We start from the raw sequence: 26,144 nt of genomic DNA, 5'->3' as shown, positions 1-26,144 counted from the left end.
AAACAAACTTCTTCTTATGTCCCTTTGCCTTTCACTGAGAATGTGTCTTTTGGAGAGCTGACCCTGCCTCATCCCTTGTCCCTTCCTCCAGGCATCTGTTGTGTCTGGGGCTGGCTTAGGGCTCTTGAGTTTTCAGCTCCCTCTCGTCTCTGGCCATGGCCATTTCTCTTCCTCTAGCCCCAGGTCAGGTCTGCACAGAGTTTACTGTGTGTGTCTTGGGACTAGTGGACTTTGTAAACAGAGCCAGCAGCTTCTTGGGAGAATCATTGGAGACACATTCTCAAATGTGTTGTAAAATGGTTAATATGCATGGCAGCTGCATCTTAAAATTGAGGAAATCTCTAAGTAAACTGCTTAGGCAAACACTTGAAAGCAAACACTTCTCCATGGGCTTTCCCCTGGAATCTAGCACTCTTCTCTCTCCTAGGTGTCTGGGCTCATGGCCAGGTGTGCCCTGACCAGGTGTGCTTTGTCCTAACAGTGAGCTGTAGTGACCTCTCTCAGATAGCCACTTCCTCTGGTTGTGGGCCAGATTCACACACTCCAGCACTGGGAGGGCTCTCAGGTTGATCTTGCGAACTCCTCTGTTGTCATGTCTGCTACCTAGACCCAGCTGGGGAGAGTCAGGGCTCCTTCTGCTGATAATGCATACATATATGCATGTATGTGCATGTTGCAGGTCAAACATGCGTTGACATCAAGGACAATGTGGTGGATGAAGGTTTCTACTTCACACCCAAAGGAGACGACCCATGCCTGAGCTGCACCTGCCATGGTGGGGAGCCCGAGATGTGTGTGGCTGCCCTCTGTGAGAGGCCCCAGGGCTGCCAGCAGTACCGCAAGGACCCCAAGGAATGCTGCAAGTTCATGTGCCTGGACCCAGGTGAGACTGATGGTGGGTCATGAGTCAGCCCCCCTGTTCTGAGCTGGAGCCCAGATGTCCCTTTGCTTTCTCAGTGGTAGGGACTCATGAGAGCTCATGGCACATGGCATAGCAACAGTGGCAGCATTTGTTGACAGAGCTGTCCTGACCGCTTTGAGGGCCAACTGCTCTTGTGGGCATGTGTGTGTCACATGACCCAGCCTTCTCTAACTGCCACCTTACAGGTTGGCTTGTGTCAGCTCTCAGGTAGGTAACAAGTACTGTACACCAGTGAACTTGAACGTGAATGTTGGTGTCTGTTCATGAATCAGCTGTAACTGATGGCTTCAAACCTGACCTTTCTCCTCTCAAGACTTATGTCCCCATTTGAGCTCTTTTCCGAGTATGGTGATGTGGACGGTAATGACAGTTTTTATTGCTTATAGTCATTGATTTCTACCATTAGGATCTTTCAGAAAAAGATTAAATATTACCCTCAGTTTTGAGAAAGAAACTCCTTTCTACCAGGTGGTGTTTGTGGTTAGACGCTATGCAGGCATGTGGTCTCTAGATAGCCCTCTTCCTTTCCTTTAAAAAAAAAGAGCAGCAGGTAGCAACCTGCTCTGTACGACCATTAGTGGGCATCACACTCCATACAGCATGCTGGATTATTCTCCACACCAGTGCAGTTGGCATCTCTGTGAATTCATAATCTCAAGTGAAATGTAAATCAAAAGCATGAATTTGTTTTTTTATCTTGGCAGTGTGAGAGAGACGTGGACAGGGCCTTGTGGAAGTCCCTAAGCTCATGGACCCTGTAGAAGAGAAGGTTGGGCAGGGCGTGGTGGCCATCTCCATCCTCCAGGGCCCCTGTGGAGGAGAAACTGCTTTGCCTAGTGCTGGTGGGACAGGAGCTGGAACTGGTGTGTGAGGGCCACACAACTAGAGCTCTCATTAAGTAGAGAGTTGTCAGTGTCCCTACATGCCAGGAAGGGCTTCTGGGGGAGAGGGCAAAGCAGTGTCAGAGGGTGTCTGAAGTTTGGCAGAATCAGACACTTTGGCACATGTCCCAGACGTGCAATCGGCTGTGGAGAGTACAGGGGAGCCTACCAGGGAGAGTGGAGGTCTGTGAGGGTACACTTGGGCCTCCCTCTCTCACAGAGTAGATTGTATCTGCTTGTACAAGATGCATTCCTATGGGATTCTGACAAGGACTGATTGGGTGCTTACCAGGTCTCCTGTGTCCTGGCCACATCACTCTGAACCTCCAGCTCACTTACCTTCCACAGGAGTCAAACTCTGGCTTTCATAAGCCACATCACCTGGATTTCTCATTCCATCTCTTAGGAGTCTACCAGTATTGCCTTACCCCTCTATCCAGGCTTTGTCAGAATGACTAGGCCTATATAAGCCTGTAGGCAAGGCTTGCCTAGCCCTGAGGACTTCTCAGCAGAGCAGGGCTCTCAGGGCCTCTGGATGAGACCACAGCTGCTGCAGGCCATTCTCCTGTGCAGCCAGAGCAGCTTATCCAGAACTTCTCCCTGCCTCTTGTTCAGCCTTACTTTTGCAGGCTCCTAACTGCTTCCCAGGCTGAGTGTCTTCCCTGGGAAGTGACTGTATTACAACAAGGACAGAGACACTGCCACCCAAACTGGGGACATTGGGAAAGTATCCCCTTCAACAAAGCAAGGATGTCTGCTCTCACCACTCTGTTCATGGTTGTATAGGAGGTCAAGGGCAGTGCCAGAAAATGAAAAGGTATCCAGACCAGAAGGGGAAAATGAAATCATCTTTTTTTTAGTAGATGACATGATTGTCTGCATAGAAAATCCCAGAGGATCTACAAGAAAGTTACTAAAACTAGTAAGTGTGTTTAGCAAGGTCTCCACATACAAAGTCATATATAAAACTCCATTGTTTTTATATATACTACCTGTGAACAGTTGGAAATTGAAATATCTGAAAAAAGTACCATTTACAGTAGCACCAAAAAAACATGAAATACTTAGGTATAAGCCTTACAAATAGGTGCACAATCTCTATGCTACAAACCATAAAATACTGATGAAAGAAATCAAAGGTGTAAATAAAAGGAGAGGTATACCATGTTCATGGATCATAAGACTCAATATCATTAGGCACTTAACTCCCCCCAAATTATCTGTGGATACAATGCTGTCCTAACCCAAATTCCAGCAGACTTTTTACAGACATTGACAAGCTGATTCTAATATTTATGTAGAAGAGTGCCTGGCTGGCTCAGTCAGTGGAGCACAGGACTCTTGATCTCAGGGTTGCAAGTTCGAGTCCCATGTTGGGTGTAGAGATTACTTAAAAGCTTAAAAAAAAAAAAAGATAAATAAAACTTATGTAGAAAGACAAAGGAATTAGAATAGCTAAAACAGTTTTTGAAAAGAATAAAGTTGGAGGATTCATGGTACCTGATTTAAAACTTACTGTATGGTCATAGTAATCAAAACAGTGTGGTATTATCAAAAGAAGAGATACATAGATCAGTGGAACAGAATAGTCTAGAAATAGTTCCACACATATATGGTTAACTAATATTTGACAACAGTACAAAGGCAATTAAATGGAGAAAGGATATCTTTTAACAAATGATGCTGGAACAATTGGGCATTCATATGCAAATATATATATATACACACATATACCTTTAACTACATATCTTACTATGTATAAAAATTAACTCAAAATGGTCATAGACCTAACTGTAAAACCTTAAATTGTAAAATTCCTAGGAGAAAATATATGCTCTAAAAAAAAGAACATAGAAACCATAGAAAAATCTTTGTGACCTTGGGATAGACAACACTTGTAGCTAACCAGTCATGGTGTGAGTCCCCAGGGACCCAAGAGTTGCCTTCTGGCTCCTAGGACAGTGCTGTCTTCTCTGTGTCTGACAAAGTGTGTGCAGGTGGCTTTCTTCTAGGGGATGGTTCTTCCTTCCTGGTAATCACCATGGAGGGATGGTCAGGAACCTTGACTGTGTCCTTGAGTTCATTTTGGAAGTGATTAATAAGAGTCATTGCAAAGGGACTGCTGCTTTAGGTGCCCCCTTGGGACTCTGAGCTGGCCAGCAATGAACAGACATGTTAGCAGCCCCCTGAGCTGACAGACTTCCTCCCACAGACAGAGACAAAATGTTCCCTTGAGACTGGAAGAGGATCAGAGGCACCACAAAAGCAGCTAATTGGTGAGAGGACGTATCCTTTCCACATATTTACTTCCCAAGGGTTGTCAGCAATAAGTGCAGCTTTGAGGGAAGCTCTCTGGCCCTGTAGGAGGAGGGCAAGAATGAGCTCGGACCATCTGCATTGGTGTGGAGCAGGCTGGGCCAGCAGAAGGAGTAGAAGGGCCCTGGGAACCCGGCCTTTCACATGGAATCCATGTTGGCCGTGAAGTGTCTCCTTGGGGCTGGTGGTTGGGGAACCTGCCCGCATGGCTGTCACAGAGTTGAAAGTCGACAGTCCTTTGCCCTTCCACCCATGTGGAGTCCTGCTTCCAGTGGCTACCAGTCACTCTCCCCCCCACTGAGGCCTCCCCGTGGCCTTCCCTCTGGGCTGTGGAGGCAGGGATTCCTGGGACCACTTCCTGGTTCTCTGTTTCTGTGGCTTGGCACGAGTGGCCCGTCTCATCTCGGTGAGAGCCCCTGGAGAGGTCTGTCCCACTGTTGGCACTCAGGCAGTGCAAGTTCTCTTCCCTCACTCCTCATCCCATGATCATCTGTGCTCCCGCTGCAGCAGGTCCACGGCAGGTACCTAACAAACACTGGTGGGGACCAGGGCAAGGCAGGGTGTCTCCATGTGGGCACTGTCAACATTTGGGGCTCAGCACTGTGATGTGGGCCCTTCTTGTGCTCAGCGGGATGTTGAGCAGCATCCCTGGCCTTTACCCACTAGTTGCCAGGAGTGCCTGCACCCTCGAGGGGTTGATGGTGACCCAAAGTGTCTCCAGACATTGCCCAATATTCCCTGGGAGTGACAGAGTCCCCCAGGTGAGCATCCCTGGTCTAGGGTCCAGGAGCTTGGTCACATAGGCCTGATTTTGTACTGTGTGGTTGGGGGCACAGGGGCCCATAACAAAGCTTCTTAGGCAGAAGGGGTGCATCGCATAGAACTAGTGCTAGGCTGGAAGGTAAAATATTTTTCCTGGCTGATGATTTGCTTCTCTCCTTTGGTGTTATCACAGTATGCATGACTCTGAGCTGTTTCATTTCTGCCATCTCTCCTGAGATCGTCAAGTGCAGGGAATCAGGAAGCAAGTTGCCTTTTCCACATAACTGCTTGGTGGTGAAAGGCTGTCGCCTTCCCATAGCACTAAGTGCTTGGGGGGTCAGGCTCTCCTTTTCGGAAAACAGCCGGTTTCCTTCCTCCCCTTGTACCAGATGGCAACAGCCTGTTCGACTCCATGGCCAGTGGGATGCGTCTGATTGTTAGCTGCATCTCCTCCTTCCTCATCCTGTCACTGCTGCTTTTCATGGTCCACCGGCTTCGCCAGAGGCGGCGGGAACGCATTGAGTCCCTGATTGGAGCCAACTGTGAGTGTGCCTGGCCCTGCCTGTGACAGCCACAGTGGAGGTCCCACTCCAGGCTGTGTCCGCTGTGGGACGGGAGGCACAGGAAGCGGGAAGGGGCAAGGAGGACAGAGGGGATGTTGATAGGGATGCCCCAGCGTGTCCCTGTCCCACCCACTCACCTGCTCCTGGGCTGAGCACACACCTGGGCAACCAGGGGAACTGTCCTGGGGACCTGAAATCAGGCCCTGGATGTGCGGAGGAAGGGATGCACCCTCAATGCCAGCTGCCCCCAGGCTCCCCGGCCCTCCAGGCCTTGAAGCAGGACCCGCAGCTGGTGCTGGGTGTTCAGATCGGGGATGGTACCTTTCCCGGCAGCCTGGACCATGAGTGGGCCACCTGCCGGGGGCAGAGGGCGCAGCGCAGCCGACACCCCGAGCAGCTGTTAGGCAGCTTACGGTGTGCCTTGCTTTCCTCAGCCTGAGTCCTCTGCAGCGAGCGCCCTTGCCCTCAGTAGAGCGGCGGGAGTCGCTCCCTGTCTTAGCGAGCAAGCTAGGCCCCCAGCACCAAGTCCCCTGGTCCCTGTGGGCAGCGATGGGGTTGCAGACCCCAAGGGCTCGAGGGCTCCGATTCAAGGTGGCCAGAATGCTGAGGGACCGTGCCGGCTGCAGTCGGGGGCCTCACGGCCCTGAGAGGCAGCCCAGTCCTTCCCCAGACCCTCAGTCTCAGCAGGTCAGCTACAGAGACCCTCAGCTGGAGGGGTGTGGTGACGGCGGGGCGGCCGATGTGGCAGGAAGTAGTGATGGCTTGCACGTGGGTGAGGGCCAGGCGTGCACTGAAGGAGGGGGTCCGGGTGAGAGATTCAGGGCTCTCGTGTGGGCAGCTGGGCACACGAGTGTGACAGTCGGGATGCCTGATCCCTTGGCCTGCGGGTGGCAGGTCCAGCCTCGGGAGGGGGTGGGTGACTCGGGGGCTGAGCCGCGCATCTTTGAGTGACATGGCTCTGTTGGCTTGTCTCTCCCTGCGGTTGCCCAGTGCACCACTTCAACCTCGGCCGGAGGATCCCCGGCTTTGATTATGGCCCAGACGGGTTCGGGACCGGCCTCACACCACTACACCTTTCTGATGACGGGGAAGGTGGCACGTTCCACTTCCACGACCCTCCGCCTCCCTACACCGCATACAAGTACCCAGACATCGACCAGCCTGATGATCCGCCGCCGCCCTACGAGGCCTCCGTCAACCCTGACAGCGTGTTCTACGACCCCGCAGGTGCTTCCCCCCCAGGGACAAGGGGGCAGCACGTCACTAACCAAGGGCTCGGTGGTCCTCCTCCCCAGTCCATGAGGCCCTGAACCTCCACTTCTTCCTGGCCTTCTGCTTTCCCCTTGAGTTTCCCTTCAGGTGGAAGGAACCACTGTCTGTCGGTAGGTGGGCTCTTCCCAGGGTTGCCTGTGCAGATGAGCACACCTTCCTCCCGTGAACACCTGTTAGCAAGCAGCCCTTGGGGCACATGCAGCTGGGCTCTGCGGAGAGCTGGGGAGCCGGGTGCTGGTGGCTGTGGGGTCAGGGCGAGCCCAGAGCTGCAGGGGGCCACCCAGAGCCAACTGCCCGGCCATAAAGGCAAATGTGTACGTGTAGTGAGCTGAAGAGACGCCATCATGACGTTCCCTCCTGTCTGGAAGCAGTTCTGTGAAGAAAGCACTGGTTCTGTGATGTTGGCCCGATGACTTGAATCTGCTGTCCATCTGACACCGTGGAAGCTCATTCCTCCCAGGGCCGTGTAGCACAGAGGGAATGCCGGGTGCCTCACCCGCTGCCTGGCTTGTCCCTGTGCCTGGTGTGCAGCTCAGGCGTCCCGTCCCGTTTGCCGGTGTGTTAACACGGTCTCACACACACGACCCCCTGCGGTACACCAGCGGGCAGTGCCCTCCTCCAAGGTGGCCAGTTCCCTGCACATCCACGTACCCCAGCAGAACGGGGGTCATGGGGCCAGCAGTGCTGTGTTCACTGGGACCGAGACTTCCCCTCTGTGGTCTGTGGGCAAGACCTGGATTTGACCCCTGCGCACACGGATTGCCCGTCTGCTGTCGGGGGGGTTCAGGGTAGAACAGGCTTCCTGCCAGGGATGCCGCCGGGGGGCAGCAGGTCCCAGATGCCTGCATGGGGCCGGCTTAAAGGGAGCACATGCTCCCCAGGGCAGGGTAACAGGACTGCTGAGCCTGGGGGAAGCCAGCCAGTGGAAAGGGGCACGCTGGGCCCCCACGCCCCAAGCTTTCGGAGAGGGCCTGGGTAATAAGGAGCAGGCACACTGAAGGGAGTGGGCTGCCACAAAGCTTCCCTCAAACCAGGGATTTCTGCAGACCGCTGTGAGGTGTGCGGAGCTGCCTGCCATGGCCCTGCCTCCTGCATTCTCATCCCTGTATTTCAGCCACGGCCTGGCCGCCGCCAGCCCAGTAACCCCCTCACGTCAGGGGAGCCCTGCTTTGATTCCCACCAAGTCTGAGAGGATTTTTCCTCTCCCCTGACTTTGTTCTGCCGACTGTCAAAGTATGTCCAGCTCATAGCTGTACCCCTGTACCTTGCCTGCCCCTTGCAAAGGTGAGGGGTGAGCACCGCTTCCCCCCACTCCCACCATAGTGGGAGCGTTCAGACAGGAGGAGCATCCCCTGGTTCTGTCCAGCCCACCCTCTTCCCCTGGGCCAGACGCACCATCCTGCTGACACCCTTCTGTCTCCTTGCAGACGACGATGCCTTTGAGCCAGCAGAGGCCAGGCCGCCCACCCCAGGGGATGGTAGCAGTGAAGGTGCATCCCCCCGGCGCCTGGAGCACCCTCTGCCCGCCGCAGGGGCCTCTCTGGCCGACCTGGAAGACTCAGCCGACAGCAGCAGTGCCCTGCTTGTACCCCCTGACCCTGGCCAGAGCGGGAGCACCGCGGCCACAGAGGTGCTGCCGGGGGGCGGCTGCCACAGCCGCAGTTCCCTCAGTACCGTGGTGTAGAGGACGGCCCGGCCCACGGCCCTGACGGGCAGAGAGTACCTTTTTGCTGTCTTGCTGTCAAGAAGACCTTGATCCCCACGGGAGACTTACAGGGCCCTTGAGTGAGCCTGGACCCAGCTGCACGGCCACACACCCACCGATGGCGTGCGTGTGCACGCACACAGACCGCACTGGCCTCCCGAGGGAGCAGACCCCTGCACCGGGTCTCCTGGAGGGCTCCAGAAACATGCATAGCTGTCGGGCCCTGTCTGTTTCTTTTCAAATGGCAGAAGAATGGCGAAGTTCGTTCAGACCACACGTTTCAGAAGCAGGGAACAAAGAGGGCACTGTGGGCAGGGGCAGGGGCCAAACCACACCTGGCTTTGGTGGGCTTGCTGGCCTCAGCATGCCGTCCAGAGGAGCCTGCCAAACGGCCACCGAGCCCCAGCTGCCAGGAGGCGGGAGGGGCGCTTCCAGGCACTGCTGTGTTTGTGGACTGTCTGTTGTCCGGGCACTTGGTCTGCCTCAGGGTAGACGGCCCTGGAGGTTACACAGTGACTGCTCTGAGGATCCCCCCCACCCCAGCTGTGAACATCAAGGGTGACCCTGCCCCGGGCTGGGGGCTGTCCTGGACCGCTGGTGCCCGAGGCCCTGAGAAGGGGGTCATGGAAGGAGGTTGAACTCTCCACTGCGAATCCCAGTTCTGTGCCAGGAGGCCCTGGTCCCACCCTGTCATTTTTCTCCCCAGCATTGCTGTGCATGGCTCCCCCAAGAGGCAGCCCTGGAGTTGGGCCAAGACCCTTAGCCAGGCATGAGTGTTCTGGCCCTGGATCCTCTGTTGGGGGTTGGGGGCTAAGCCGGCTCCTGTCTGCTACTCTCTGGAGCCCCCAGTCCTATTGAATTTGCCCCTGGGTCTGGCCTGCCCCTCACCCCATTTGTTTGTGCCATAAGGGGTTCTTTCTTTGCGGGGAGGGGTGGCTGAAATGAAGGCCCCGGGCTGTGTCCATCTCCTGAAAGTCCACTTGCACACTATCACCACTGGGGCCGAGTACCCAGTGGCCACATGCCACCTTCCCGTGCTCCTCAGCAGCTTGGGGTGCGGGGTACCCTGCCCAGGGGCCTTTGGACGAAGCGACCCTATTGCCTGCTCCTGGGCAGTGGTCTCGTCTCCTGACACGGGGCTTTTAGCATTTCTGAGGTTTGGAGATTAAGCGGGTTCTGTGCGATTTTTAGCACATCCATATCTTTTCTACGTTGAATGTCTGGATCTTTTCCTTTTGTGTGTGCGTGTGTATCTGTGTGTGTGTGTACATATGTGTCCAAGTTTTGCAGGTGGTGGCGGTACACGGACCTCGGGCATGAGGCCCCAGTTTCCCAGGCCAGCCGTGGCCTCGGGGCTGGCACTGAGGCACGGCCAGGTCTGCACCTCCACCCCTGAGGTGGAGGCCGAGAGCATGGAGCCCTGCTCCTGGTCCCCCGTGGAGCCTTTCCAGACCAGCATGCACTGACCGGAGGGTTGACTAGAATTGGGTGCTTCTGTGGGGCTTTGTGGTGACAGACCTTGGTGGCACGTTCTCACACTCTCCCATTGGAAACCCGTTGTGTTCTTCCAGTATGGAATGCGATTTTTGAGTTGCCCTACAGAACTGTCATCCCCCGAGCCCGCCAGAGGTGTAAATTCTGAACAGCCTGTCCAGGATCACAGGATCCAGAGTGCTGGAGGCAGGCCTCAGGCAGGTGGGCTGCGTGCCACACAGGCCTGAGCTCCCCTTGCCAAAGGACTGCTACTTCGAGAAAGGCCTCCTGGGCCCATGTGGCCCACGCCGGTGGCTGAAGACAGCAGGAAGCGTATTGGGCCGCCAGCGTGCTGGGCTCCGGGCAGCTGAGGGCTAGAGAGCAATCACGGGTCTTACTGGTGCCAGGTGAGTGTCCTGAGCGTGTCTGCTTTGGAGTGACCACCACAGCGGAGCACAGAGGGGCCTGACCTCTACAGCTGAGAGGCCTTCACAGCTCCCATGTCTCTGGCCCCACATCTCAGAACCATGTGTAGAGGGCAGGACGGTTGGCACAAGGTGCATGGGACTGGGGAACTCCCTCTGGAGACCGAAGGACTGCTGGAGCCAATTAGGCACATGGGAGGCATCGAGGAGAGAGGGACCTGAGACACTGGGCCTGCTTCTGGACTGGCCCGGGCTCTGTCCCGGCACCAGGGTGCTCAGCCCACCGGTGTCCATGGGCTGGGCAGAAGGCCCGCGAGCAGTGCTGCTCCAGACCCCTGCCCACTGTGTCTGCAGGAGTTGGTGCCCGGGAGCTGACCTCTGCTGGACAGCGGTTCTGAGGGGAACAAGGTGGGGAGCTGGGGTCTGCCTGGCTGGCCTTGGCCTCCTGTCCAGTTGCCACCCTATGTAAGATCTGACTGTGCTCTACGGTCCAATGAAGAATCCCGAGGCCAGCCCTAACTGAGACTCTCGTGCTCCTGGGAGAGACTGGGCCCCCAGAGGTACAGGCCAAGCTCTTGGGAGGGGCCTCCTCCCCCTGGGGGCCTGACTTACCTGGTGGAGGAAGGAGTCGATACTGTACATTGTCTCGATGCCTGTTTTTTGTTTTTCTTTCACTAAGGGTTTTTAGTTTGGGGTTACTTTTGGTTGGGTTGGCACTAATCCTTTTCTTAAGATGCTGTGAGAACCATTTCGTCCAAATGCCAAATAAATTTGTGTTCTGGAAGAGGCGTGGTCAGTCCTTGGTGTGACCCAAGTGGGGACAGGAGGCTCCAGCCAAGTCAGGGCTGCGAGACGCAGTGGTGGGGATGGGTGGATGGAGGGGTCGGAGCATCTGTGCAACCCAGGCCAGGCGCAGGGCTCCAAGATGCCCCTGTTCCTTCTGTTCTCTCACCATGGCCCTCTCAGTAATTTCCCAGTTTGTGATAGAGGAACAAAGGGGTGCCCAGGGGACTCAACCTCTAACCCAGCATCGTGGCAGTTGGCTCCAGACCAGGCATTGGGGGCCCAGGGACTGGATGGGTGAGGGGCCAGGGTTAGGAAAGGAACAGGGAGTCCCTTGGTTGGGATAGGAGTTTTGAGGACAGGTCCCTCATTCCTGAACACACCTGCTGGGGTGGTGAGGGGTCCTGAGTGCCATCAGCATTGCTGACAGTGCCCCTTCCCCAAAGAAAAGAGCCTGGCCCTCTGGAGGTTGGAAAGAGGTATCACCCCACCTCACCGCCCTCCCTTCACCCCACTGGCCCAGTCGTGCTCACATCCACAGGCACACACATGCCCAGATACAGAGCTCTTTCCAAACTGTCACCTTCCTGGTTACACCCAGGGACAGAGAAATCAGCCCCACTTTCCAGGAGAGCAAACTGAGGGAACTGAGGCTCAGGCCACGGTCTGGGGTGAGGGCCTCAGGAACTGCTGCAGAAGCCTGAAGTCCCCACCTAGGGGGTGGAGGAAGAGTGGGAGAGCTGAGGCTTCCCAGATGGTGGGATGATCCCCCAAAGGAAGGCTTGCCCCAGGTGTGCAGGGGGGAACACCTATACAAGAGTCTATGGTCTTTTTTTTTTTTTTTTAAGATTATTTATTTGAGAGAGCAAGAATGAGAGAGAGTACATGAGAGGGGGGTGGGTGATAGGGAGAAGCAGGCTCCTCGCCGAGCAGGGAGCCCGATGCGGGACTCGATCCCGGGACTCCAGGATCATGACCTGAGCCGAAGGCAGTCGCTTAACCAACTGAGCCACCCGGGAGCCCACGAGAGGCTATGGTCTTGGGGCAGGGAGTGGTACCAGGCCCACAAAAGGGAAGGACACCCTCCCACCCCAGCCTCAAAAGCCAAGAGCACTGGGATTCAAGGTGCCCTCCCCTTTGATCTTCTGTCCTTGCCTGGTGGCCTTGGCATGTCACTCCTGGCCCCCAGCCTCCATTTCCTCATCTTTAAATGGGCATCGTAGCAGCACCCCCAGGAATTGAGAGAATCCACTTAAAGTGCTTTGCTCCAGTGAGTGCCAGCAATTGTTGCTGGCACGCAGCCACAGCCCTGGCATGGGGCCTGTGCCTGGTGATCTCAGACCTCTGTCTTCCCTGCCTGTGGCCCGGCCTGGACACCACCCCTCAGAGCCTCTCTGCAGGGGCCGGCCAGGGAGCCCACAAGACTTAGCCATGCCCCTAGCCCGCCCCGCTAACAAACAGCCACCTCGCCTGCCCACTGTCCTCTGGCACTTTCCAGCCCTCTGGAGTCAGTGGCTGCAGCAGCAGGGCCCCGGGCTTTGCACTCGCCTTCCTCACCGGGCCACTGGTGGTGTGCGGGGACACAGAGGGCGAGCACCTGGACCCTGCCGTCCGTTCTGGAATCTATGCTCCCTCGTAGCTCCCCCTTTTCCTGTTAAACCCTGCCACTGCGGGGTTTCCTTGGGGAATGAGATGTTGGGGTCTGGGACAGAAGAGCAGGGTCTGTGCTAGCCTCCTCTGGCCTAAGGCCTGCGCCCCCATTCTTGGACCCTGGCTGGGCTGGAGCTCGGAGAGGACCCAGATGACTGTGCCTCATCTCAGTCCCTTGTCCGCTGTCCGAAGGCACCCAGTGCTAAGACTCCCAGGACCCGAAGTGTGGTGAGGACAGAGTGTCGTGTGAGGCTGTGGGAGATGTCTTTGTCCTGGGACCACTAGACAGTCTGGTGCTAGCATGACCCAAAAACAGTGTGCATGCTGAGCTGCTGTGGTCTCTGCAGGTTTCTGTCTGGGGTCCTGGGTCACAGTGGCTGTCTGGGCACCAGGCGGCATGTGCGTGACCGTCCCCCTGCATGAGCGTCCGGGTCTGCTGCTGGTGTGACCTCCAGTCCTGCCACATGTGCCAAGCTGTTCGTATCGCTGGGGCCTGCAAGCCAGTCAGTGTGGCCAGCCCATGTGTGAGCAGGTGGTACCGGTGCCCAGTGTGGGACCAGCTTGGGACCCTTGTGCCAGGAGACCGTTCTACCCCCGTTCCCTGCGGGGCAGGCTACCTGCAGGCGACTGTCAGAGTATAGCCCAGCCCAGGTGGCGCCTCCCTGTGTGAGAGTGTTGCAAACATTGGGGTCTGGCCAGGTCAGGGTGTGGGCAGCGGTTGTGACCTGTCTAGGTGTGTGGTGGGGGGGGAGGGGGGGAGGGCTGAGCTTCTTGAGGCTGGGAGATTCTCTGTATGTGTGGGAAGGAGCACCGCCTTCCTCTGTGTACCCCCAAGTTGCCTCCCTGATCCCCCCACAGATCTCTGGCTTTGTTCCCTCAGGCCCCACCCACTGGATGGAGATGGCCTTTGCTTGTGGGGGCCCAGCCCAGTCCCCCATCAACATTGACCTTCACCTAGTCCAGCAGGACCCCACCCTGGGACCTTTCATCTTCCAAGGCTACAACTCAGCACCTCCAGGCCCATGGATCCTGGAAAATGATGGCCATACAGGTCAGTACCCTGGGACTAGGACAACACCCAGACAGGAGCAGGAACCCACCTGGGAGTGGGAACTACCCACCCCTCCCCGCACACACACACAGGAATCAAAACCTCCACAGTCAGCACAGGAACATCCACACATGTTGGTAAAGACACCCCCAACAGGGGTCATGCACCCCTGTATACAGGTGTCAGGACCCCCCTAACAATAGCAATCAGCCATTGCCCCTAGGACCAGAAGTCAGAGCCCCGTCCCCCCTCCCCGCCCAGCATCAGGATGCCTCAGAAGTCATCACAACCCCCCAATATCACACATAGCTGTGGTGGGTCAAAACTCAAGTCACAGGGGGGCCACTCTCTCCCCCGTCCTTGCAGGGTAGGTTATTAGCCCTGCAGTCTGCTGACCCGCAGAGGGGCCTGGACACCAAATGAGGTCCTGATTCCATGGAAGCCCAGCCAGGGAGCAGATAGGCCTGAAGGGGACCTGTGCTGGCACCCTGGGCCCTAATAGCACAAGGGTGGGCAGGTGGGGGGAAAGAGACAGTCACGCGCTCCCCTACCCTCAGTGCTGCTCTGCATGGACACTGGCCTGCAGAGCCATCTGGGGATTCGGGGCGCCGGGCTGCCCCTGCCTGCCTACCGCGCCCTGCAGCTGCACTTCCACTGGGGGGGCCCTAGGCGAGGAGGCTCAGAGCACAGCCTGGATGGGCAGTGCCGCCCCCTGGAGCTGGGCTTGGGCATGGGGTAGGGTGGTGGGAGTGCCCCGTGGGAGGGGCAGCTGGTACCTCTCACGATCTGTGCCTCTCCAGATGCACGTGCTCCACATGAGCACGAGGTACCAGAGCCTGGGGGAGGCGCGAAGTCACCCTGATGGGCTGGCCTTGCTGGCGGTGCTGTTGGTGGTGAGGGAGGGTCATGTGACTCCCGGCAGTGAGGGAGGGACAGAGGAGCTCTGTGACTCCTTGTGCTTCCCAGAAAGAGGTCTGCAAAGCAGGGTAGCGTGGGCCTGTCCATGGAGTCTTGGTGGAGCTGTTGGGGGAGTGCATAGGGTTTGTAGGATTGATTGATTGATTGATTGATTGATTGATTTATTTAAAGATTTTATTTATTTATTTGACAGAGAAAGATACAGCGAGAGAGGGAACACAAACGGGGAGTGGGAGAGGGAGAAGCAGACTCCCTGCCGAGCAGGCAGCCCGATGCGGGACTCGATCCAGGGACTCCAGGATCATGACCTGAGCCGAAGGCAGTCGCTTAACCAACTGAGCCGCCCAGGCACCCGGGTTTGTAGGATTTAAAGCGTTCTGTGGGAGGATGGGGGCCAGCCAGAGGTCCTGGAGCTGCGGGGTCAGTGGGGGTGACCTTCCCCCCAGCAGATGTCCCAGCTGACCCCTACTGGGAGCCTACCCTCTTGCCTCTTACAGTCTCCCCTAGATCCCCTCAGAGTTCCCCCTTTGGAGACCCGTCCACTCAGAGCCCCTCTCACTTGGAGTCTCCTCCCCAAGAGCAAGACACTGACAAGGCCAACTTCTCTGCCCTTGTGTCAGCCCAGAAGAACGTGTCCCAGTGCGGTGAGGAGCCACGGGGTCGCAGCCGGGGCTGGGGGTGCTGGAGGCTGGGGCCGGCTGGGCACAGGGACGCCCGTTCCAGTCCCGCCTCCCCTTCCCCGCCCAGGGGTCTTGGTGAATCTGGCATCCACCTTCCCGAGGGCCTCGCTGCTACAGGATGCCTCCGGCCTCTCCCGCTACCACCGCTACTCAGGGTCGCTGACCACGCCCGGCTGCCAGCCTGCGGATGTCTGGATGGTCTTAGAGGACAGGGTACCCATCTGGCGCGCGCAGGTGGGCCCACCACCCCTTCCCTGGGCGATGCGGCCCTCCCCCTCCCTCCCTCCCTCCTGCAGCTGAGGGCAGCCCACGTCTTGACCTGTCTCTGCCCCGAACCCTCAGGTGGCCCAGTTTCAGACTGTGCCCCAGGCCGGGCTCCCTGGCTCAAACCCTGCACCGCTCACGGAGAATTTCCGCCCACAGCAGCCTCTCCAGGGGCGCAGGGTGTTGGCCTCTCCCAGCACCTCCATCAGCAAGGCAGCCTCGGCCCCCGCCCCACCCCTAGCCAGTGTGCACGGGGCTCTGCTGGGCCTGGGGCTCAGCTTGTGGCTCTGGCAGAGCCCCTAGGAGCCAGAGTCGACACCTTCCCGCAATAAACGATGCACAGAATGACCTTGCCCTCAGGTATCTTGTGGGGGTGGGGTGGGAACGCACTGCCTCTCCCCCTGCCCTAACCCCACTGAGGCCTCCGTGTGCCTTACAATGGGGAGACCCCTGAGCGGCCCTCCCTTACCCCATCACAGCCAGTCCCAGACCCCCACCCAGAACACCCAGACCTCCTCAGATTCCCCTGAGAAGGAGAAGGTGCCCCCATTTCCAAGGAGAAAAACTAGCAGGTCGTAGAAACACCACCTGCTGAAGTCTAAGACTACACATTTTATTTTAAAAAACAAGCTGGCTGACTGACCCCAGGCCACTGTATGGGTTAAATGGTGACTTCAGCGGACATTTCCCTGCGGCCAGGAGGTGAGAAGCTACTGGCTCCGGGCTCTGCTGCAGGCTGTGCTAGGTGAGTGGGTCCTGGTGACAAGGACAGCTAGCAAAACTGCGCCCAGGTGACACTGGGAAGTTCGGCTGTGCAGCCTGAACGCAGGGTGACACTTTCTGAAGAGCCTGTGGGAGGCTAACTGAAGGGTTAAGTGTCCTTGGCGTCACCGTCCACAGCGAAGCTCAGACCAGATGCCACTGTGTGCAGGCAAAGTTGTCCAGTGAGAGGCTGGGTCTGTCAGTAGAGTGAGGCTGGCCAGGGCCAAGCTGCTGTCCAGTTGAAGCCCCGTGGACTGCGGTTGTATATCCCCGCGGCATTGCTCTGAGTGAGGCTGTGTCCAGATGACGATGTCCCAGCCACCCATGTGTCCCTAAAGTCTGTTGGGTAATGTGTGGGTCACACACTATCTCAGTGCTTGGAGGCCCTGCCTCCTGGCCAAGGCCCCTAAGAAAAACAAACAAAAACCACAGAACAGGAAAAACCAACACTCTCCCCTGAGACAGGCCTTTGGGCTCTCCCCGAGGCTGTCCCCGGGGCTGCTACACCCCTGAGCCAGACCCTTCTGCAGCTCTGAGGCCAAAAGGGGCTCCACCCCTCCTCCTGCCCAGACTCAGTCTCCAGCCTGGATCCCCCGCTGCGCTTAGCCATCTGCACTCCCCAGACGTGATCCCCAGGAGTCCCCAGCCTGTGCGCGTCCCGACGTCCAAACCCAAAGCCGGAACGCTAGTAGGCGGTGTCTGAGGCCCCTTCTCCATCCACGGGGGTGTTGGATCTGTCCATACAAATACATTGCCCGAGGGCGCTTCCAGCACCCGTCCCGGCAACCCTCGGGGGGCTGCCCTCAATCCCCGCCACCCTGCGGGGCCCCGGGCGGCACCGGCGTCTTCTTGAAGTTCTTCCTGGTCCGGGCCCTGTTCGCGCCACCGTCCGCAGGGCCGTCCGGGGCGTCGTCGGCGGGCCTCGCGACCGCGGCCAGGGCGTTCATGGTGCCGAGTGCCCGCAGCAGGGCCGGGCCGCGGGGCGCGGCGCGGGGGGCCGCGCGGGGCTCCCGGCCAGCGGGCGGCGGCGGCGGGGGCGGCAGCAGCTCGCGCAGGGCGTCCAGCTCCGCTCGCAGCTCCGCGCGCAGCGCCTCCAGCCCCGCGCCCAGCTCGGCGCGCACAGCCGCCAGGCCCTCCTGCAGCCGCCGCTCGCTCACCTCCAGGACGCCCGCCGGGTAGGTGGCCCCGCCGCGCGGCTCCCCGCACACGGAGCACACGGAGCACACGGAGCCGCTGCTGCGCGCGTCCGCTCGCTCCCCGGCCCCCGGCGCCCGGGCCTCCCCCGCCGCGGCCCCCGCGCGCTCCACCAGCCGCAGCAGCCGAGGCGCGTCGGCCAGCGCCGCCGCCTCCGCCCGGAGCTGGACCCGCAGGCGAGCCAGGCGTCCCGGGGCGCGGGCTTCTTCAGGGCCCGGCCCTTTGGGCTGCCGCCCGTGGTCCCGCCGGCGGCCAACGGCCCGTCGCAGCGCCTCGCTCGCGCCGTACGCACTGCGCGCCTGCACCCACGGGCGCCCGCGTTCCGCCGCCATCCGCGCTGCCGCCGCCGCCGCCGCCGCCACCGCCACCGGAGCCGGGCCTGGTCGGGAGCCCCAGCCCGCAGCCTAGCGACCGCTGGGGCCCCGGCGACGCTCCGTGGAGATGGCCCCCGGGACGGCTGTGGGAACGACCGAGGAGGCCTCGGGAGAGCTGGCCTGGGGCCCGGGAACTCCGGTAGGGCGGGGGTGGGGGTGGGGGCGGGTGGATGGAGCCCCGGGGGACCCCGGCGGGGCAATGCAGGCAGGCTTGAGTGGGCTGGACCTGCTCTAGGGGCCTGCGCTGTCGTTGGCGGGTTGAGCAGCTTGGACTGGCTTCTGGGCAGGGGGTGACAGGACATGGAATGAAGGCTGCAGAAGCCTAGGCGCCCAGACCAGTCAGGAAACAGGCTTGCACCCTGTACTCCAAACTGCTGTCCCCATCACAGTCAGGGGAAGGCAGGTGTGCTTATGGACCCGCCAGTCCCCAGTCCTCCTCACCCGCTAGGGCCCCCACTTCCATACCATAGTCCAGGTCGCTATTATCCCTGCCCCCACCCCTACAGCTGCAGGAATCTGTCCTCCTCCTGGGCGCCCCCATTCAAGCTCTTCAGGGGTCTGGGTGGCTCTCTGCTGTGCCCCAGTCCTCAGCCACTGGATGTCCCAGCCCACCCTACACTGCGTTCTGGACATGTCTTCTTTTACCCAACAACCTCAGCCCCTCTGAGCCTTTGCTCAGGCGGTTTCTCCTGCTGGGAACGCCCCCCTCCCCCCCCCCCCATTTGCCTGGCGGCTCCCATTCATCCCTCCTCTGCAGGACAGCCTTCCTTAGCCACCCCAGCCCCCAGCAGGTGACTCAGGCTCCTCGCCCCCGTGTTTCAATGGCTCTGTTTTCTGTCCACCTGGATCCACAGTAGGGGTCCTGAGCACCGGAGGACTGGGTCACTCAGTTTTCAGAGGTACTAAACATGCGGGATGTTGGAGGCAGGAGTAGATGAGTGAATGAGTCTGGGGCTGAGGGTCCTGAGTAGTGCAGGGCCTCTACCACCCACCCTGGTCAGCCCATGCACCTCCTCAGCCTGGCATTCAAGACCCTCGTAGTCATCCTTGCTGGCTTTCCTGTCCCTGACACCTTTCCCACTTGTGCGGGCTGTCCTCACCACTGTACTCCATCCTTTTTCACCCCGGTGCCTTCACCCATACAACTGCCTGTGGCCATCACAGGGTCATGGGCAGTGCACTGTGGGCAGCATCCCTCTGCCCAGCATGCTGTTCTCACCGAACCCTAGGGCCTAGTTAGGACTCTGGGTGCCCTGGGGGCCTCCCCAGCAAATTGTGGGGAGGCAGGGTCTGGTGTGAATCCAGGCTGGGCTGGGAGGGAGATGGCAAGGTAGCCACAGGGACCTGTGTCCCTTGAGCGCACAGGGGCCTAGCCACTATGTAGCTCTGTGCCCGTGTGTGTGTGTGTGTGTGTGTGTGTCTGTGTGTGATTGAGGGTGCTGCCAACCCTGTTCTTTGGCAGCCCTGGACCCAGGCCACCATGAAGACTTCTGGATCCCCTCTATTCATTCATTCATTCATTCATTCATTGTAGCCTCTCTGGAAGGTACAAGGGGAGGTGAGAATTTGGCACTCGTCAAACCCCACAGAGCCCCCCATTCCTGCTGAGTCACCTGACCCCCTGGGATATCCAGTGTCTGGTTCTGCTGGTCCCTAGGGCCTCGTTAACCATACTCCTGCCCCCCCTCCCCTCAGTAATTAAAATATTGCAGACAAAAATGCCCTGGATTCCTTCCCCCAGGCCTGCTGGAGTCAGGTTGTGTGACCCAGGGGCTCTGCCTCCTCTGAGCCTCACCTGTGAAGTGAAGGAGGCCCCTAACATCTGTGGTGGGGGCACAGCAAGGAGGCTGGGAAAGGCTGGGGAGGGGGGCGGGGGGGGTGATGGTGGACAGACTCCAGATCTGTGATGTGGTATGAGAGCCAGGAAGGGTGGGGCTGGGCTGCCAGGGCAGAGAGGGGCCTCGAAGTTTTCTGACTATTGAGGCTGCTGGAGGGATGTGGTAGGAACAGAGCCTTTGCGGTGAAGAGCTGACGATCCTGCAGGTGCTGCAGATATGAGGTCATGGCTGGTGGCAGAGAGTCCCAAAGTCATGGGCAGACAGATTACCCAGGAGCGAGTGCAGAGCGGGAAGAGAGGCCCCGGGGACCCCGACCAGCCCAGAGGGGGGCTGCAGAGGCATTGGTGAGGGGTGAACAGGCAGCTGTGGTCAACATGACCCTGAGCCCCTGAGGTCAAGGGCAGCGATAGTCAAGAAATAGGTTGCGGTGACTGTAGCCTGAGCCTCACAGGTGGGGGGGCCAGCAGAAGCTGAGGACTGGAGGTGAGAAGATAGGTTGGGGAGCCCTTGCCTAGGCTCGTTGGTCAGAACAGAGGTAGCTTCGGAAGGAATGGGACAAGAAGCAGGAACAGAGCTACTGACCGGGCCAGGGGGACTGGCACACAGGCCTGCTTTCTGGTTCTTCTGCTTTCTAGAATATCCTCATAGGCCAGCCTGCCTGGCCCCCTGCACAGAGGAACTGAGTGGGGCCCAGTGCAGGGCCTAGCTCCTTCCCCACTCTGGCCCCCTCTGTGTGCTCAGGGCCAGGGCCTGGTCTGCTGGGGGTGGGGAGGCTGGCTCTCACAGCTCCGGGAGCTGTCCCCGTCTGGGCTCTGTGCATTCAGGTGGGCCCCTCTGCACAGGCAGGGTTGGGCGATCAGCGGGCTTGGCCACCGATTAACCCAGAGCCTGGGAGGAGGGAAAACCCTGGGCTCTGCCTCTTCCTGGAGAAGGGGGCAGCCTCCGCGTCACTGAATTGCCTCACCTTTGCTCTCTGTTGCCCTGAAACCCTGGTGGCCCCCCAGAGAGGAGGTCTTATTTTCCAAAGCCGAGGGCGGTGGGAGCCGGGGAAGAGTTCAGGCGGCAAGGCCAGGCGGGCTTTGTATGTCGGAGGGGCCCTGGTGGCCTCGGAGGGGGCAGGGGAGCCTCCCAGTCATCACGGGAGTGTCTGGAAATGCAGATGCCCAGGTCACCCCCTCCGCCAACCCCACGAGGTAGAACTGAGTGTGAGCGTTCAGGGCACGGTGGTCTTTGTCTTCTTCCGCAACTGTCTGCACACCAAGTTCTGGCCCAGCCTGGTTCTCAGTGAAGGGGGGCACAAGGCGGGGAGACCCTCCCGGGTTGGCTCTGAGGGTCTGGGGAGGGCGACCCCCAGGGGAAGCGGGAAGTATGGTCTGCCCTGAGCCCCCAGCCACCCTGGGAGGAGAAGGGGGCTAGCCTTGGAGCTGGGCCTGGAGTGGGCTGCCCCTTACCTTTCTGGTCACAGACCCCGGCCCTCAGCACGGACTCTAGAGCATGGATGCCCACCCAGTCTCTAGCCAGCTGTGCCGCTTGCTTGCTGTGGGAGCCAGACTGACTAGGCCCCTGGCTTGGCTGGGGCCTGGGCCTTGGCCCCAGGGCTCCTTAGGAAAGGAAGGCTGTGGTACCTTTGGGGCCCCGAAGTGCAGGCCACGTAGTGGAGCGTCAGTAGACTAAGCGGGCAGCTCGGGCTTGGGCCATGGCTCAAGGCACCACTCTGGGCTAGTTCATGCTGCCTCACGGAGCCCTGGCGGCCCTGTTGCCTTGCTTCAGTGTTCCCAGCTGTCAGAGCCCAGGACCAGTCTTTGCTGGCCAAGAGATGGTGAGGGTGGCGGTGGTGACAGATGCTGGGAGGTGGGCAGGGGCCATGGGAGGCCTGTGGCCTGAAGGGCAGGTCTGAGCTGCAGGTGGCTCCTCATTTAAAGAAGGGGCGAGAGGGTCTGGGGCTTCCTGTGGGGACTGGACTTGGGCACACTCTGCCCCTGAACACCCCTTGGCTACAAGGCCCTGGAACTGCTCCCCGGTCTCCTGGTGGCTCTGGCTACCCAGGCATTCCCTAGGAACTGTCCTGGGGCAAGGGGCTCAGCAGGAGACAACTCATTACCTATCAAGGACCTTGCCTGACTTCAGTAATGAGCTCATTACCTGATAATGACCTTGTTTGCCTCATCCTGGTGTCAGCAGCCCTAGAACGTCTGGCCTGGGGTGGTTCTGACCAGTCCTGACCGTGGCCTTCAGCCTCCCCACCCGCCCCAGATGGTGCATCAGGCCCGCCAGGATCTGTGTGCCCTGCAGGCCCAGCCTGGGCTCCCAGTGGGACCATTCTGGGTTCCTGACCACCCCCCAGCTGCACAACCTGGGCAAGTGAACCCTTTAACCTCTGTTCCTCACTCCCTCACCCACAGGTGGGGCAAGAGGGTTTGCGTGGAACAGAGGGAGGAGGGCCGCCTCTGAGGGACACTCTCTGACCACACAGGGCTCCTCAGAGGCTCCCCTTCTACAAGCTGGGGGAGGGGGTCGCCACGTCAGGACCATCCGCACAACCACTGGTCCCTGGCATGGCCCCTCATCTCCTCACTCCCGGTATAGGGGAGTATGGGGAGGTCTGAGGGCTGGGTCAGCCTGCCCCATCAGGGTCCCCTCACCTCCCCTGTGGCCAGAGGGCATTTCCCTGTCCTCAACCCTCTTCTCTTAGCAGCACTAACACAGCTGGCTATGGTCTCCTACTCACACCCTCCTGGTGACCCCAGACCCTGGCAGACGCCTCTCACCCCCATGCCATCCCCCTGGATCCCCCCAAGCCCCCACCTGCCTCACTTCTCCAGGCCTTGGGTTTTGCCCTTTTCTTCTCAGTGGGAGCCTGATCAACCTAATTCTTTTTTTTTTTTTTAAAGATTTTATTTATTTATTTGAGAGAGAGAATGAGATAGAGAGAGCATGAGAGGAGGGAGGGTCAGAGGGAGAAGCAGACTCCCTGCTGAGCAGGGAGCCCGATGTGGGACTCGATCCAGGGACTCCGGGATCATGACCTGAGCCTAAGGCAGTCACCTAACCAACTGAGCCACCCAGGAACCCCAACCCAATTCTGATTAAGACCCACCTCTGCCCAACATCCTCCACGAACTGCCACCTCACTCCTGCAAGAGGCCGGGATCCTGCGTGCCCCGGGGTTTGGACCTGCCCCCTCAGTGACCCGCTTCCTCTTGTTCCCCAGGCCAGCACCCACCCACCCCCCACCCCGAGCCTGTGCACATCCTGCTCCCTCTGTCTCAGGTCACAGTTTACATGGCCTCCTAGAAAGGCCTGCCCTGACCTGGGGGCCCTTCCCCATGCTGCCCCTGCATCTGCCTACCTGGCACTCACCAAACTTTGCATTTCCTCCTGGAATGTGGGGTCTCTGGTCTCTGTCCTTGTTTGGGTTTGACTTCCAAAAGGGCAGGGACACCCCGGCATCCTCAAGGTCCAGAAACTTGTGCCTGGCACACAGTAGGCATGGCCTAAATCCGCTCTCCGTGAAGGAAGGTGTCTGCACTGGGCTTGGCATTGAGTAAGCACTCAGTGTTGGCTTTATTTCCAGGCCTGCAGGGCGGGGGTGATCGTGGAAGGCCCAGCTTGCAGGGCTGGCTGTGTCTCTAGTGTCCCCTGCCTGGGCAGGGTCCTCGCTCAGCCCAATCCTAGGGTTTCCCCACCCCACCTGGAGTTGGCCGTGACCAGGCTCTCTGCCCTCACCCTCGACGTGCCCCAATGGGGTGGGGTGGCAGGGGAGGGGATGAAGAGTGTACAAGTGGGGGAGGTTGGTGTCAGGGAGGCCTGGGCTGCATAGGGGGATGAAGTTGGGGGTGATATTCATGCAGGGAGGGGGTGTCAGGACTGGGGGGATGGACTGGGGCCAGTACGGGAGGGCGCATGTCACAGGAGGGGAGCCCTAACCACTCCCCACCCACCCCACTGAGCCCCCTTGAGGCCTTTCATGAGTCTGGCATGAGAGATGGAGACAAGGGAGTGTGAGTGTAGACCGCTTTCCAGGATTTGAACCACGTCATGTCAGACATCTATGTATACCCTTGTAACTAACACCCACATCAAGATCTTTCCCCTACACCTTCCTGTCTCAAAATTTAGTTCGAAGGAGATCAGTTTTCTCTGTATTATATGTTTAATGTCATGTATGATAACACACAAGATACCACGTAACATGCGTGTCTGCTAAAAGCATCCCAGCAGAACAACTGTGAGTCAGCGACCCAACCCAGGAATTGCTCCAGTACCAATGAGTCCTCTCCTTCTCTCCAAAGGCACCTGCTATGCTGAATTGTGTGTTTCCCTGACTTTTATATATATATATCTTGTCATGTATGTAAGTATCTCTACACAGTGTGTCATTTGGTTTCGCTTGTCTTTGAGTGCCGTAACAATGGCATTAGGCCGTGTGTGCGCTTGTGGGTCTTGCCTTCTCCACCTAAGGTTACTTCTGAGATTCATCAGGTTGCTGGGGTGGAGCTGGTGTTCATTCTTTTTTACCGCTGTATAATATTGCAGTTGATTTGTGCACGCTCCTGTCAATGGATATTTGAATCATTCTTGTTTTTTGCTATTACTAATTGTGCTTCTATTCACATTTTTGTACCTGTACCCTGGGACCCATAGGCAAGAATTTCTCAAAGGAATATATTGGGGTGTGGACCTTGTGTAGCACCATGTAAATATTTGAGAGAATGCCAAATTGTTCATGAATTCCTACCCTCACCAGCAGTATGTGAGGACGTCTGTTGATTCACAAGTATCTAACACATGGTCCTGACAGGATTCTTGTATTTCGCTAATCATGTGGGTGTTCATTGATACTTCACTGTGCTTTTACTTTGTGTTTCCTTCAATACTGGTGAAGTTGTGCCTCTTTTCAGATGCTTATTCACCATTGATGGTCCCGGCTCTGTGAAATGCTCATTCATGACTTTTGCCCATTTTCCTGTTGAGTTGTTTTGGTTTTCTTTTTTCTTACTGAATTGTAAGTGTCTTATTTAATTCATTTATTTTCTCAAAATATGATTTGCATTTAGTATAGTGCACATATTTTAGATGTACAGGTGGACTTTTATATTCACGTTCACTCATTGTCTTGGTCTGTTCGGGCTGCTATATAACAAAATGCCATAGACTGGGTGGCTTATAAACAACAGAAATTTTTTTTTTAAAGGTTTTTATTTATTTGACAGAGAGATAGAGAGCACAAGTAGGCAGAGTGGCAGTCAGAGGGAGAGAGAGAAGCAGGCTTCCCGCTGAGCAGGGAGCCCGATGTGGGGCTTGATCCCAGGACCCTGGGATCATGACCCGAGCTGAAGGCAGCTGCTTAACCAACTGAGCCACCCAGGCGCCCCCGCAACAGAAATTTTTTTTAAAGATTTCATTTATTTATTTGAGTGAGAGAGAGGGAAAGAGAGAGAGCACAAGAGTGGGGAGGGCCAGAGGGAGAAGCAGACTCCTCGCTGAGCAAGGAGCCTGATATGGGACTCGATCCCAGGACCTGGAGATCACGACCCAAGCCAGAGGCAGACGCTCAACCGACTGAGCCACCCCGGTGCCCCGAAACAACACAAATTTCTTTCTCACGGTTCTGAGACTGGAAATTTATGATCAGGGTGCCAGCATGGTCACCTTCCAATAAAGGTATGAGGGACATCCTTAGGGGGCCCTCTCCAGGTGGGAAGGAGTCCTGGGTGCTCACACACAAGGCTGTCCAGCAAGCCGGTGGTTTCTAGACATGTGGCCACAGAGCCTTCTGCCAGGGGAAGTCGGGGCTGCTTCAGGAACACTGAATAGCCTCAGTCCTGCCTCTGGGTGCCACTTGTTGAGCATGAAGCTTCTCCTGCTCCTATTTGCTCATGTTCTGCAGTGCACATCCTTCCACCTATGCTCTATAAATGGTGCCTGTTATAGACTGCACTTGGCTTCTCTAGCATTTCTCTCAGGTGCCTGCTGTATACGTTTGCTGACTTGCTTAACCATGCTGTCATCTCTTGGTTTTTGTGTTGAGTTGGGGTGTGCTCTTCTCTGCCTTCTCTGCACTTAGTTCCCCTTTCCAGTATCTCTTCTGTTTCCATGGCCCCAGTTGTCGCCCTTCAATCCTCCATGAAGGACTGTTTTTATTCTCTGCCCCCATCTAATATACTTACTGGACTTTCTGTAACCACTTTTTATCTCTGTCTCACTCCTTGTTCATATATCACAATGGCTTCCATTCTCTGTGCTCAAAATTCCATAAGTAACTCATATAGATTATTATTTGAAAGCTGACAAAGCCCATTAAACTTATA

General features: G+C 57.7%; 3 protein-coding genes across 4 annotated transcripts in view; 2 read left to right on the top strand and 1 right to left on the bottom strand.

Annotated features, from left to right (window-relative positions):
• DGCR2 (DiGeorge syndrome critical region gene 2) overlaps nucleotides 1-11,103 on the top strand; it is an 83,259-nt gene extending 72,156 nt beyond the window's left edge. For both annotated transcript variants that reach the window (XM_006744985.3, XM_081801603.1), the window contains exons 7-10: nucleotides 680-883; nucleotides 5,271-5,423; nucleotides 6,435-6,671; nucleotides 8,144-11,103. In XM_006744985.3, coding sequence (XP_006745048.1) covers nucleotides 680-883; nucleotides 5,271-5,423; nucleotides 6,435-6,671; nucleotides 8,144-8,400 — 851 coding nt within the window. In that variant the 3' untranslated portion in view covers nucleotides 8,401-11,103. The remainder of the gene's footprint in view (nucleotides 1-679; nucleotides 884-5,270; nucleotides 5,424-6,434; nucleotides 6,672-8,143) is intronic.
• Nucleotides 11,104-11,395: 292 nt separating this feature from the next.
• On the top strand, nucleotides 11,396-15,968 carry LOC102742427 (carbonic anhydrase 15-like). The gene is given in 8 exon segments (XM_031040929.2): nucleotides 11,396-11,399; nucleotides 12,945-12,980; nucleotides 13,633-13,803; nucleotides 14,361-14,505; nucleotides 14,573-14,696; nucleotides 15,086-15,365; nucleotides 15,469-15,635; nucleotides 15,744-15,968. Coding segments are annotated over 8 exon segments (1,152 nt in total).
• A 289-nt stretch (nucleotides 15,969-16,257) lies between these two features.
• On the bottom strand, nucleotides 16,258-18,090 carry LOC145716703 (protein FAM246B-like). Its single transcript, XM_081800946.1, has one exon. It carries the CDS (start codon nucleotides 17,951-17,953, stop codon nucleotides 17,231-17,233), a length of 723 nt encoding a protein of 240 aa, XP_081657072.1. The 5' UTR covers nucleotides 17,954-18,090; the 3' UTR covers nucleotides 16,258-17,230.
• Between the last annotated feature and the right edge of the window lie 8,054 nt (nucleotides 18,091-26,144).

This window comes from Leptonychotes weddellii, chromosome 13, assembly GCF_054177405.1.
Source record: "Leptonychotes weddellii isolate Sample4059 chromosome 13, ASM5417740v2, whole genome shotgun sequence".
In the NCBI taxonomy this organism is placed as follows: domain Eukaryota; kingdom Metazoa; phylum Chordata; class Mammalia; order Carnivora; family Phocidae; genus Leptonychotes; species Leptonychotes weddellii.
This window is presented reverse-complemented; position numbering and strand designations above follow the sequence as displayed.

Bases quoted from the DNA above. Each gene is read 5' to 3' on its own strand.
- LOC145716703 (XM_081800946.1), bottom strand. From the start codon at position 17,953: ATGGCGGCGGAACGCGGGCGCCCGTGGGTGCAGGCGCGCAGTGCGTAC.